The following is a 14,799-nucleotide window of genomic DNA, read 5'->3' as shown; positions in this document are numbered from 1 at the left end:
AATAACTAAATTACTTAAGTACTAAAATTACAAACACTAAAATAAAAATAAATTAAAGCTAAATAAATAAAACAATAAAAAAAAAAAGCAAATAAATTACTAAAATTTAAATGTGAAAATACAAAAGGAAATGCTAATTAAAAATATTAACGTATACTATAATATTATATAAATAATTCTAAAACAACACTGTTAATAAAAGTTTGGTGTTGAGGCTTTTAGAAGAGAAGTCAGATTAATTTATTGATTTGTAATTTTTATTCCTCTACTTAGTTCAAATAGTTCAGCTAGCGCGGTCCGGGTTGGTCGAGTGATTGTGCACGCCTTTGGTTTTGTCTTTTTTGGGCACTATGTCTATGCAACAGTTGGTCTAGTGATTAAGGACATAATGTCTTGATGCGAACTTACCTGAGAAGTTGCGCGACACCAGCATGGTGGTCAGAATTGCACCCTAGATGCGAGAAAGAGACAGTAATGTAAACAGAAGAATCAGCGGTGGTTTTCAGACATATAAAGAGATGAAATACATCTAGGGCCCTATTTTAACGATCTGAAAAGCAAGTATCAAACGCGAAACGCAAGTAACTTTGTGGGCGGATCTTGGAAATCTAAAATGGGTTGGTCTGAAGTGGCTTCATTACTCATAGGTGTGGTTTGGGCGTAACGTGAAATAAACCAATCAGAGCGACATCTCACATTCCCTTTAAGAGCAGGCGCGCTTGTTCCATGGCGGATTGTTATTATAACGGTGGATTTGCCAGGCGCACGCCAGGAGCGGTTCACAGCCGAGGAGACCGGCGTTCTCGTCAGGGCCGTAAAACACAGAGAAGTGACATTGTATTGGGTGTGAAGAAACACACCCAAATTAACTTCGGTTAAACAGGCGTATAATAATTTGGGTAAATGTGTAAGCTAGATTATAAATGCCTATTTTTTTCACATCTTCATGGACACCACAATGATTTCCCTTTGTGGTAATATTTTTCCTTGTAATTATGTATGATTTGCGAAAATGGGAACTGCTGCGTGTAGATGAGAGAGGCAAAGTCTATGAGCGTTGTGCACACACTACATTATGGCCAAGCGTGCGCCCTTAAAATATCATCTGAATAACGCACCACTGACTTTAGACTCGGTTCTTCCTGGTCTGTGGCGGAATTGTTTTCTGAAACTGCAAAATAGCACCAGTGAACGTTAGCACCAGAACACGCCTCCTCTTTTCGCTGAACCGTCTCCGGGAGCGCACGTTCATTCCCTAATTTATCGACGTGCGTCTGTGGAGGGAAAAGTCCGCTGTACGCCGAGTGCAAAATAGGAATGATACATGCGTCGGTGCACAAAGTCAATTGCGCTGGGTGCAAGATAGGGCCCTTAGTTTCAGGTATAGTGACTTTGAAGAAGAGACATCAGCAGACCTTGAGTTTCCTTCTTGCGTTGAACTTCTTCAGGCACTCGACTGTTTCCTGTCTGTGCATCATGGACGCCACAGTGGAGCGTTGCTGTGAGAAACAGAGGAATCATTTTATTGATTCAAATTATCAGAATAATGTCTTTTGTGTCTTAAAGTTAATATAAAAACTAAAACGGATCCTATTCACATTACTTGAAATATAGCACATCTCAGACGTAATATGGGCGTCATGTTGACTTTAAGCATGAGTATTCTGGTGTGTGTTGGTATTTTGTTCTGGTCGTTGGCCGGTAATACTTACACAGACCCACGGGTGTTTAAGGGCCTCTTGCGCCGTGATTCTCTTGACTGGATTGATGGTCAACATCTGATTGATGAGGTTTTTGGCTTCAGGAGTAACCGTGTCCCATTCTGGGGAGGGAAACTACAGGAAACATAGGAACACAGTTATATTTTGACTCCACAAGTTGTACTGTATGATAGAAACCAAAAGGGGACTCACATCATAAGCCCCGGCTTTGATCTGTTGGTAGAGCTTGTGCTGGTCTTCATCCCAAAATGGAGGATATCCCACCAGCAGAATATACAGGATGACTCCTGCAATGACATAATAGACATTTCACTAATACCAGATTCTATGCAATTCTCTAAATTATATTATAAAGTTGTATATTTAATAGAGAGAAAGAGAGAGAGAGAGATTACAAAATAATAATACACAAAAAAAATTCCAAATATATTTTAACAAATGTAAATTATATTATATAAATTATATTAAAATATAAATATAAACAAAAATGGCAAATGTTTTTAACCTAAAGGGCAATTTATTTCAAAATATATTTTAACAAATATTTAATATACATTATATAAAAATACAATCTAAATCTAAATTAATGAGGCAAATGTTATCAAAACAATGTCGTTTTTCATGATGTCTAATTTATTATATTATATATAAGAGTGAGTTTATAAAAATAGTACACACACACACACACATATATATAGCAAGGGAAATTTATATATAACAAATATTTTATCAAATGTAAATAATATTATATAAATTATAAAAATAAATATAAATATAAACTAAAATGACAAAGGATGTCAAAACAGTAACGCTTTTAATGATGTCTAATTTAATTTGTTGTATTATATATATATATATATATATATATTTGTTTTAGTTTTTTATATAATACACATAATTAAAAAATCTAAATAATAAAATAATGCAAATATATTACAATAAATAAAATATAAAAAATATTAAGTCAATATTTAAAAAATTTAAATTATATTGTTTACTTATATAGAGGCATATTATATAAAATGTAAACTAAAATTCAGTTCAAGATTGATAAAGTTTTAATTAACAACATTTACTTTGTGACAACAAAAAAACAAACAACGATGCTACACAGTGGAACACTAATAATGAGTGTTATATTTTGAGAATGACTGTGAATCTGTGAATTGCTTCATTGATATACGAACTGTCCTAATGAACCACTTAGTTGAAATGAATCACTCCCAACCATAGACAAAACAACACCATCCCACCCACTGATCTGCAAAGTAATTAAACCGCTCAACTAGAGATACTCTAGAGAAAGTGGACGTGAAACGGGACGGTGGTGAAAGCGGCGCTTGGCAACAGCCTCTTGACAACACCTGCCGGAAAGAGCTCTCCACATCTGAGAGCTGATGCGTCTGAATACGTGTGGGGTGTCGAGCGAGAAAGAAGATGGAAATAGATGCAAAGAACTCTATCGGGAGGGAGTGTGTGACTCACCACATGCCCAAATGTCCACAGGTTTCCCATAAGCCTCCTTTCTTAGCACTTCTGGGGAGAGGTAACCTGGCGTTCCAGCAAACCCTGCGTGCAAAAGTAAAAAAAATTAAAATACACATGTGAAAATGCAACATACAGACTCTGTCCATCTCAATGCTGTCTGGGTGTTTATCACAGTGTACAGGGAAATAACTAAATATTAAGGCGAGACACGGCAGGCAAAAACATTGATTTTTCACGCAGTGGTCAGTTTTGAGATTTTGGGCTAGTTTACTCCTTCAATATGTGTTCTTTCAAGCTGCTATAAAGAAAACGTTGAAATATACATTAAGATGTTTATTTTATTACATTTCGTTTACTTGCGGCAGAAAGTTTCTCCCAAATTTACCAAGACGTCAGCATTCCAGCGCGACATGCCGAGCTCCGTCTGTTTACTGAAGTCTGTCATGACCGGTATCGTTGTAAAGCTCTGAGTCTCCTGCACAACGCTATGTAACCCAAATATGGGCATTTCCTTTCTATCAGTAACCAATCGTAAATGTCCAAAGGGGGATTTAAAGCTAATGACGAAATCTCATTTAGAGCTATTCAATCTTTAAATGCCATTTTCTCAAAATGAGTTTTTTGTCAAACATCTCAGCCTATATAGCACCCATGTACACCCAAACTCTCCAGTTATACACTTAGCAGTATTCTGAAGATATTTTCACAGGAATTTGTTAATAAATCATTCCTGGCCTGATTTATGTGACATTTTAATAATAAAAATAAAATGGCGAAAATCGATTATTTTAAGGCTATGGACAATATATTTAGATTTCCTAGGCAATGAAAGCATATAATCCTGAAATTAATTTTAATCTTGCGTGTAAACAAAATGAACAAATAATTTTGCACCTGGCTTTATCATATGTTCAGATCTATCTACCGAAAATATATGTAAAATCGCGCATATTTAATGAGAGAATGCCTAATTTGCATAATTAAACATACAAATTTCAAAAACTTGTAATACATTTTTTTTTGTATATACTTGTGTAAGTAATCAACTGAGGAAGTTTTATGACGTTATCTATTATTTTAAAATGTTACCCTATTCACCTGTAGTGTCTCGCCTTAAACAAATGATGAACACTCAGTTTAAAGTGACCACGTACCAAACCAGGCTTGCTGGTCCCCTTGTACTTCAATGGCCAGGCCAAAGTCGGCCAACTTGACGGCGGCGTTCTTGCATTTACTGGCCAAGAGCAGGTTTTCCGGCTGGGGGGAGATCAGGTGCACACTCATATTACTGCTGAACCCAAATCTGATACACGTCACCCTTTAACACTTAACGCATAACATACAACCACAGCTGTGCGCGAGATATACAACATATAAGCTGTGCTGGGCAGAGGCAACTTAAAAATCATGTTTGATTAGCATGATTAATTACCCCTGCTTTCCATTTAAAATCATATGTGAGATCTTCCTACTTGATGTCTATGACCTTTGACCTTATTATTAAAAAATGGAAAAATACTTAATCTTAACAAATCATGGAAATTTCTATTGCAAATATAAAATTATGTCAAGCTCTAAATGATTTAAGCACACAGAAGCTGCTATTTGAGTAAAGACAACTTTTTTTCCTCTTGATCACGGATGACTGGAAAAGTCATGTAAATTCATTGCCCATAAAGAGTATGAAAAACATTCAGTTCTTGAAACTTCTAAAATTATGACCTTTCTTTTTTATGTTAATTACTTGTGTATATAAGTACTTGCCACTTTATTAGGTACACCGGTTCAACTGTTCGTTAACGCAAATATCAAGTCAACCAATCACATCACAGCAACTCAATGCATTTAGGCATGTAGACATGATCAAGACGTTCTGCTGAAGTTCAAGCTGAGCATCAGAATGGAGAAGAAAGGTGATTTAAGAGACTTTGAACGGGACATGGTTGTTGTTGTCAGACGGACTGGTCTGAGTATTTCAGAAACTGCTGATCTACTGGGATTTTCACCCACAAACATCTCAGAAAATGGTCCAAAAACTGAAAATATCCAGTGAGCGGCAGTTCTGTGGGAGAAAACACCTTGTTGATGTCAGAGGTCAGAGGAGAATGACCAGACGAGCTGATAGAAAGACACCAGTAACTCAAATAAGCTCTCGTTACAACCGAGGTGCAGAAGAGCATCTCTGAACACACAACACGTCAAACCTTGATGAACAGAAGAGCTCCAGCAGCAGAAGACACACACCGGTGTCGCTCCTGTCAGATGAGAACAGCAAACTGAGGCTAAAATTCACACAGACTCACCAAAACTGGACAATAGAAGATTGGAAAATGTTGCCTGGTCTGATGAGTCTGGATTTCTGCTGGGATGTTCAGATGTTTGGGTCAGAGTTTAAACAACATGAAAGCATGGATCATCCTGTCTTCTATCAGTGGTTCAGGCTGCTGGTGTTGTAATGGTGTAATGGGTATTTTCTTGGCACACTTTGGACCTCTTAGTACCAATTGAGCATCATTAAACACCACAGCTGACCTGAGTGTTGTTGCTGACCATGTCCATCCCTTTATGACCACAGTGTATCAACTTCCAGCAGGATAACACTCCATGTCACAAAGCTCAAATCATCTCAAACTGGTTTCTTGAACACGACAATGAGTTCATAGTCCAGTCACCAGATCTCAATCCAATAGAGCAGCTTTGGGATGTGCTGGAACGGGAGATTCGCATCATGGATCTGCAGCAACTGTGTGATGCTCTCATGTCAATGTGGACCAAAATCTCTGAGGAAAGTTTCCAGCACCTTGTTGAATCTTTGCCATGAAGAATTAAGGAAAAAAGGGGGTCCAACCTGGTACTAGCAAGTTGTACCTAAATAAAGTGGCCAGTGAGTGAGTGAGTGTGTGTGTATGTATATATGTATATATATATATATATATATATATATATATATATATATATATATATATATATATATATATATAGACTGTACACACATTTTATTTAACTATTTTAATACATTTACACTCCTAATTTGTGTAAATGCATTTAACATTTTTTTTGTTTTTTTTGGGGGGGAAATAAGCAGCTTTGTCACTCCAGCAGAGGAACTGGGAATATCTTCACCTATACGCACTTTCCTCTGACTGGATCATCTTTAGCATAACACAGTCCATTTGATTGACAGGACGGGCTCTCAGTGATCTCACTGGTGTTAGACAGATTCAGTAAAATGTGCTTACTTTTGCACAAAACAATTTACCTCCATAGATATTTACACAGAACATTGAGAACCTTTAACCTATTAGGGCTGATTTGATTTCATGTTGATCTTAAAAACTGTACATAGTATAAATGTGCACATACTACCATTCAAAAGTTGAGTCAGTATTGATTTTAATTTTTTTAAAATAAATTAATACTTTTTTTTATTCAGCAAGGATGCATTAAACTGACCGAAACTAAAAGATCTTTATCTTATTTATTATCTTTAATAAATAAGATATCTGACTTTATCTTATCTTTATCAAACTTTTGAACGGTAATGTACCTCCATAAATATTTACACGGAACATTTAACAAACGGTATCAAGAAATCCAATAGGGTTCATTTTAATTTCATGTCGAACGTAAAACGCACAAGACGTAACCAACTGTCACTCATTTAGACGTATCGGTTAATAATACATCATCCCACTTATCACACACATTCACACCTCCACACAATGTTCAGCCGGAGAGTGAGAGTGTGTGTGTGTGTGCTGTTATTAAGTAGGTTACGTTCCCTCTGCTCCGGTGGAAGTCGAGCCAGGTGGGAAATTGGGTCCAGAGGAGCAAAGCATCATGGGAAACTTATTCAGGCTCAATCTTTGATCTCTTTCTTTCTCATGCTCACGCTACAGATGCTGTAGTGAAAAAGAGACGTGCTTCTGACGCTCAACCACCGTTGCCATCTGCTGGAGCTATTCGTGGAGCTCAGATGGCATCTTGAAGTTTCGGGCTCATGATCTGAAATGCGTTCTGGTTGAGGATCCGTAGGATGGTGTGAAATACTCAATGACCTTGAGCCGCATCCGGAGAAACGGCACTGGAAAACGCATCCAGACTGAGATTTGCATAACCTGATTCTTCGAAATATAAAAACAACAACTTCTAAACTAAAGCAGGATTAGGAAGAGAAGCAACATGAAATCAAAACTGCCCGTATTTACTTTATTAATAGACATTCTTGATCACACTGTAAATGATTTACTGGTGAACAATATCCCATTCTAGTTCAGCGCATTTAAATTGACATAAAAAAAATTAAAAAATATATGAATCTGACATACAATAGACAAGAAATAGATATCCATGCATAGGCACCCATGCCAAATCGGATCCTGAGTATTAAGCCACACCTCCTACAGATTATTAATCATCCCACCATTCGACACTCATTATAATGCATACGAGGCACATTTGGATATCAAAGCATGCACAACACAAGCACAGAAAAACACATGACCTGTCACTCACCTTGAGATCTCGGTGCACCACGCCCATTTGATGGCAATGAAGCACCGCCTCCAGGATCTGCTGGATGCAGTGACTGCATGCAAACACCAGGGGGCGCATGTTAGTTTGAGCAATGCCATTCTCTCGTGCACAGGCACAGGCAGGTAATGCAGGCCCATTACAAGGAGCTACTAATAAATGTAACAATACATCATCTTCGCCAAACATAATAAAACACTTTAAGTGACTCCCTCTTCCAAAAAACTGTCTCGTAAATCTTGCAAATTTTCACAAGTGTGGCAAAGACTTTTATCTACAGGATGAATCTCCATACAACATTGTCCAGGTCACATTTCCCCCACAAATCAAAAGAAAATTGTATTTATTTAGAAATACACTTTATTGTAATTTAAATTATGTTTATTGTTGTTATTATTTATTTAATTTTTCATAAAAAAATAAAAAATAAAAAATAAAATTGAAAAAAAATTCTTAAATGGTTAATTATTTGTTTATTTATCTATCATAAATATATTTTATTGTCATTTATTTATTTGTATTATATTTTTTTATAAATAGTCTATTTCATAAACTATTTATTATTATTATTTATATTTCATTATATTTTAAATAAATTAAAAAAACAAATAAAATAGTTTATTTTATAATTAGTCTAATTTATAAATTATTTTATTATTATTATTATTATTATTATTTATTTATTTATTTTATTTTTCATTATTTGTTTAAAAAAAAATTTTTTGAATAAATAAATCTAAAAATGTTTATTTGTTGTTTGTTGTTTATTTATCTATCATAAATACATTTTAAAGGGTTAGTTCACCCATTAATGAGGGTGTAAGACTTTTGTTCATCTTCGGAACACAAATTCTGATATTTTTTATTAAATCTGAGAGCTGGATCACTCCTCCATAGGCTTCTAGGTAATAGAAATTTGCCAGCCCAGGAAGTTAGTAAAGACAATGTTTAAAATAATCCAAGTGACTACAGTGGTTCAACCTTAAGTTTATCAAGCGACGAGAATACTTTTTGTGCGCAAAAAAAACAAACAAAAATAATGAATTTATTCAACTATTAATTCTCTTCAGTGTGGGCCTGAGTGAGCTCACGAGAGCGCCACGACACATGCGCAAGAACTGAGAAGAGGACGCAGATGGGTCTCGATGTAGTGTTTAAAATGGTTCTAAAGTGTGCATTTCCTGGAAGTCCGAACGAGAAAACATAAAAGTGCCTTACCAATGCCGCATAATGAATGGCTTACCTTTCACACTTTCCCATCAAATGATCATGCGTCATCTTCTCAGTTCTCGCGCGCAGGCCCACACAGAGGAAAATTAATAGCTGAATAAAGTCGTTATTTTTGTTGTTTTTTGCGCACAAAAAGTATTCTCGTCGCTTGATAAACTTAAGGTTGAGCCACTGTAGTCACTTGGACTATTTTAAACATTGTCTTTACTAACTTTCTGGGCCGGCAAGTTTCAATTACATAGAAGCCTATGAAGGAGTGAGCCAGCTCTCAGATTTAATAAAAAAATATCTTAATTTGTGTTCTGAAGATGAACGAAGGTCTTACGGTGTTGGAACAACATGAGGGGGAGTAATTACTGACAGAATTTTCATTTTTGGGTGAACTAACCCTTTAATGTTTATTTAATTTATTTGTATTATATTTATTATAAATAAATAAATATTATTTTATTATTATTATTATTATTATTATGTGTGTGTATGTGTATATATATATATATATATATATATATTTATTATTAAAAATAAAAAATAAAAATAAATAACATTTACAATTAAAATTCTAAAAACATTTGTGACATTTTCATGCCAGTTAAGCACATTTTATCCCACATTTTTGACAAAAGTTCGGCAAATTAATTCTTTATTTTGATTTCAGAGTAAAACGTGACCCAGACAGACAGAGATTCACCCTTGGATTTATCTTATCTGCAAAGAAAACTGAAGGGTTAGCTTTCAAACACATAAAAAAAATAGCACATAACTAAAAGCAACTTGGGACTTGAGGAAGACCACCACCGTCACCTAAGAGTTTCCTGACACTTCTGGATGAATTAAAGGCTCTATATGATAAACTCTGTTCAGTCCGCAGAAGTGTTAACGTGCATCTACGTCTTCTGCAAGAGCAGACATGATGCTTTTCCTGTTTTACTGACACAGGAAGCTCTAGCTAACACTACACACTTAAACTGCTCTCACCACCCACGACGACAGCGAGCATCAGGAGAGATAGAGAGGAGGAGAAAGAGAGGTAAGACTGGCAGGCGGCCCTGGAGTGTTTTTTGGCAGTTGTGTGGTGAAATGTACCGGTGTGTGAGGAGAGGAAGGTGGACGGTGTGAGTCAGCCTGTGTAGGCGTGTGCTGCTGATTTACTGAGAGCCAGTGTGTGTGTGTACATGTGTGTGTACATATAAAGCTGTTCTCTAGTTCTTCTACACTAGGAGGACTCTCCAACTTCCTTCTTTTGGGGGACAAAATATCCAGATGAAGATTAATCTGAGAGTGGTAATCATTAGATCTGAGCACTTTCATTGCACATAATGTCCTGACATGAAAAACAAAACATCTATTTTTATTTTATACATCCATCTATATTTCCATACATCCATCGTTCCATCATCCATCCGTCTATCATTCCATCCATCCATCATTCCATCCATCCATCTATCGTTCCATCTATCCATCCATCCATCATTTCATCAATATATCCATCCATCCATCAATCAATCCGTCTATCTTTCGTTCCATCTGTCTATCATTCCATCTATCGTCCATCGATCGATCTATCTATCGATCTATCTATCTATCTATCTATCTATACATCATTCCATCTATCCATCCATGCAGCTGTCGTTCCATCCATCTATCTGTCTATCTGTCTATCTATCTATCTATCTATCTATCTATCTATTCATCATTTCATCCATCTATCCATCCATTGTTCCATCTATCATTCCGTTTATCTATCCATCCATCCATCCATCCTTCCATCTATCCATCCATTGTTCCATCGTTCCGTTTATCTATCCATCCATCCATCCATCCTTCCATCTATCCATCCATTGTTCCATCCATCGTTCCGTTTATCTATCCGATAGATAAATGGAACGATGGATGGAACAATGGATGGATAGATGGAAGAAAGGATGGATGGATGGATGGATAGATAAACGGAATGATAGATGGAACAATGGATGGATAGATGGATGAAATGATGAATAGATAGATAGATAGATATCCATCCATCTATCCATCCATTGTTCAATCCATCGTTCCGTTTATCTATCCATTGTTCCATCCATTGTTCCATCCATCGTTCCGTTTATCTATCCATCCATCCTTCCATCTATCCATCCATCGTTCCATTTATCTATCCATCCATCCATCCATCCATGCAGCTGTCATTCCATCCATCTATCCATCTATCTATCTATTCATCATTTCATCTATCCATCCATTGTTCCGTTTATCCATCCATCCATCCATCCATCCATCCATCCATCCATCCTATCCATCCATCCATCCTATCCATCCTATCCATCTATCCTATCCATCCTATCCATCCTATCCATCCATCCATCCTATCCTATCCTATCCTATCCTATCCATCCTATCCTATCCTATCCTATCCTATCCTATCCTATCCTATCCTATCCATCCATCCATCCATCCATCCATCCATCCTATCCTATCCATCCATCCTTCCTATCCATCCATCCTATCCATCCATCCATCCTATCCTGTCCTATCCATCCATTCATCCTATCCATCCTATCCATCCTATCCTATCCTATCCTATCCATCCTATCCATCCATCCATCCATCCATCCATCCATCCATCCTATCCATCCTATCCATCCTATCCATCCTATCCATCCATCCATCCATCCATCCATCCATCCAATCCATCCATCCATCCATCCTATCCTATCCATCCTATCCATCCATCCATCCTATCCTATCCATCCATCCATCCATCCATCCATCCATCCTATCCATCCATCTATCATTCCATCTATCCATCCATGCAACTGTCGTTCCATCCATCTATCTCTATCTATCTATCTATCCATCTATCTATTGTTACATCCATCTATCGTTCTTATCCATTCATTCATCTATCTATCTATCTATCTATCTATCCGTATATCTATCCATATATCTGTCGTTCCATCCATCCATCATCAAATAACTAAAACCAAAAAAGAGTAAATAGAATAGACTTCCTCTATATTTGTCCTGCAAACAGTAGATCAAGTGCAATTCTCAGATATTTCAGCAGAAAATTTCATTTCATTTCATTATAACTTGATCCGATGATGAAATGAGCCACATCCGTTCAACTAACTTCTCTGTCACTTTTCCTCTGAAGGTTTGTTTTTCACCATCAGTGTCTCTTTACTGAATAAGACCCATTTATCAGAATAGACACAATCAAAAATGGTGCACATGACTGAACTATAGACTGAACCTCTAACTCTGCTCCACATGCGAGCACTGAGTGCTGAACCCGTCTCTGGTCGCACAGCAATTTCATCAATATCAATCGGAAGGCAATAAAAATGACTGATGGCTGGATCTGGCTCACAGGCCGGCAGCTGAAGAGCCCCGAGGGTAACGCTGTTTGCTTCACTAATTTAACATAAAAAGATTCCGCAAGAAAGAAAAATCACAAATGGGATCTCTTTAAAGGAGTTATAACACAAGAAATCCAATTTTTCTTAAACTTTTGAGGTGGAAGAGTTCAACAGTGTAACTTCGAGAGCTCAAAACTTCTCCAGTCTGAAAGCAACATTTATTGAAGCCCAGCTGCAGAATCAAATTTTGAAGAAAGTCTGAAATAGTATTTTAAGAGTTTGGTTCCAAAACGCGATAAACGCCATTTAAAAAAAAAGAGTTCCCGCAAAAATCAGTATTGTATAGGGTCGGTATTGAAAAGTCAATTTAAAATTTTACGTAAAATGCGATATCCGCCGTGTTATTCCGTCATGTTTTCTCCCTTTCTTTCCAAGCCGCGACAAACGCCAGTCTCCTTTCTCTTGTGGAAGAAATGTAATGTTCTATTATGTTTGCACTTAATTATATTCATAGAATCTTAGAAATATGATGGTAATTAGATTAATGTGGTGCCGATACATATTCTTATTAATATATGTATGTGTATGTCCTTGTATATGACCGGACAAAAGTTAATATGACCGAGACAGAGAGTCTCCATTCAAGGGTGTGATATGATTAAGTATGATAGACAAATCTAAACAATATGTTAGTTATGGCTAAGATGTATCTTGATGTAGCCTCGGGAAAACAACCTTGGGGGAGGAACAACTATAAAGAATGAAGGATACCCCCCCACTCGTGGTCACACTCTAAAATTGTTTGCCACTACACTCTGCAGAATGCGATACATCCATTCAAGACTGGGGAAGAAGTCTAATCATGTACGTGAGCAGATTAAGAAGATGAGGCACTCGGGACGAGGAAGAATGCCGACTGTTGCTTGTTCTCACACGACGGCATCAAACTTCTGTCACGCTGACACGTTGACTCCAGGGGATCTTGTGAAAAACTTTCAATTGAGTTACTCAGTCAACGAAAACCGAGCAGGACAAAGCCTTTTTACAGCTGATCGCCGTCCTAGCGATGGCTGATTGAATGCATTTTAGTCCAGTGCCTGTTTATAAGATTAGTATTGACCGAGTTCAGAGGCTGTCATATGTGGCTGTCATATATTTTCAACAGTTAAAATATGAAAAATAACTTTTATATTGATTCAATGGATTAATTGCATTTAGAAAAAAAAGTGTCATGAATTTATTGCATTTTGGGGGGGGGGTTTATAATAAATCTTTGAAAATCTAAATCTGGATTTTAATGTTTTATGTTATTATAACCTAAAGATGCTATGTGAAAGTTTGATACAGAAAATGGTGGTTTTCATATTGCCACTTTCTTGGTAAAGAAAACACATTTTTACTCAAATTAATCAAAATGGATTTATTGCCTTTTGGAACCAAACTCTTCATTTTCTTGTGAAACATGCTCCAATAATTTTTGTTTTAATTACATTTCTTGTAGTTCCCTGTGCATTTAAAGCTTTGGTAGTAAAACTAGAGCAACTAAAAATTTGAGTAAAACAACGTTTTCAATCTTGGGCATTTTACTATACCCTGTTTTCTAGCTAAATCATCTCATCTCTTTAACTATCTATTGTATTGTTCCATCCTATCTATCTATCTATCTATCTATCTATCTATCTATCTATCTATCTATCTATCTATCTATCTATCTATCTGTCTGTCTGTCTGTCTGTCTGTCTGTCTGTCTATCTAATCATTCAATCTTATCATCTATCCATCTTATCCATATGTCCATCTTTCCATCTTTTTCTATCCATCTTTTTCCATCCATCACTAAAAATATAAATAACTAAAAAAAGAGAGAAACCCGTATCGACCTCTATCTTTGTCCTGCAAACACTAGCTCAAGTGAAATTCTCAGATATTTCAGCAGATAATTTAATTTCATTATAACTTGACCTGATGATGAAATGAGCCACATCCGTTCAACTAACTTCTCTGTCAAAAAACTCAATGTTAAAAGTTATCATTGTTTTTAGAGCAAATCATTACATTATCATTCCTTTTCGAGCATATGACCCCAAAACTTTTATTCTGAGTCGCAAGTGTCAAATTCACCCATGACCAAATGATCTCATCTATGTGATCCATTTTAATTTTATGGCTCTATACTCTCACAGGAATTTTAGGAGAACAACCTGAAACAAAGTTGATGGGTACATGACTCAACTCAATGAAGTCTCCTGAGCAATAAAAGTGCAATTCCTGACTATTTTTCCTCTGTCAGCAAGTCAAGAGGTCAGACCTATCAAATGCATCAACAGCAGGTCATATTTGAGGTCTGGTTGAAATGAGGTTGAACTGAGTAGATAGTCAGCAGCTTTATTTGAGCTTCTGAATCAAGACCACAACAAACTGCGAGACTCTGTAAGAGCCCTTCACTCAAGTGACTATTAAACAAAACAGCG

General features: G+C 36.4%; 1 protein-coding gene across 50 annotated transcripts in view; it reads right to left on the bottom strand.

The window, feature by feature from the left end:
• Nucleotides 1-14,799, bottom strand: part of camk2b2 (calcium/calmodulin-dependent protein kinase (CaM kinase) II beta 2) — a 78,477-nt gene that overhangs the window by 38,937 nt on the left and 24,741 nt on the right. For 41 of the 50 annotated variants that reach the window (XM_082157989.1, XM_082158004.1, XM_082157992.1 and 38 more), the window contains exons 6-12: nucleotides 7,725-7,797; nucleotides 4,364-4,466; nucleotides 3,207-3,290; nucleotides 1,914-2,008; nucleotides 1,713-1,835; nucleotides 1,416-1,499; nucleotides 409-451 (exon numbers count right to left, since the gene is read on the bottom strand). In XM_082157989.1, the coding sequence (XP_082014115.1) occupies nucleotides 409-451; nucleotides 1,416-1,499; nucleotides 1,713-1,835; nucleotides 1,914-2,008; nucleotides 3,207-3,290; nucleotides 4,364-4,466; nucleotides 7,725-7,797 (605 nt within the window). The remainder of the gene's footprint in view (nucleotides 1-408; nucleotides 452-1,415; nucleotides 1,500-1,712; nucleotides 1,836-1,913; nucleotides 2,009-3,206; nucleotides 3,291-4,363; nucleotides 4,467-7,724; nucleotides 7,798-14,799) is intronic. The other 9 variants (XM_082158000.1, XM_082158038.1, XM_082158033.1 and 6 more) reach the window with 1 other exon arrangement.

The sequence above is a fragment of the Leuciscus leuciscus genome (genome assembly GCF_965113295.1).
Source record: "Leuciscus leuciscus genome assembly, chromosome: 24".
NCBI classification, from domain to species: Eukaryota; Metazoa; Chordata; class Actinopteri; order Cypriniformes; family Leuciscidae; genus Leuciscus; species Leuciscus leuciscus.
Note: the sequence above shows the minus strand (reverse complement) of the source record. Positions and strands in the feature narration are given on the sequence as shown.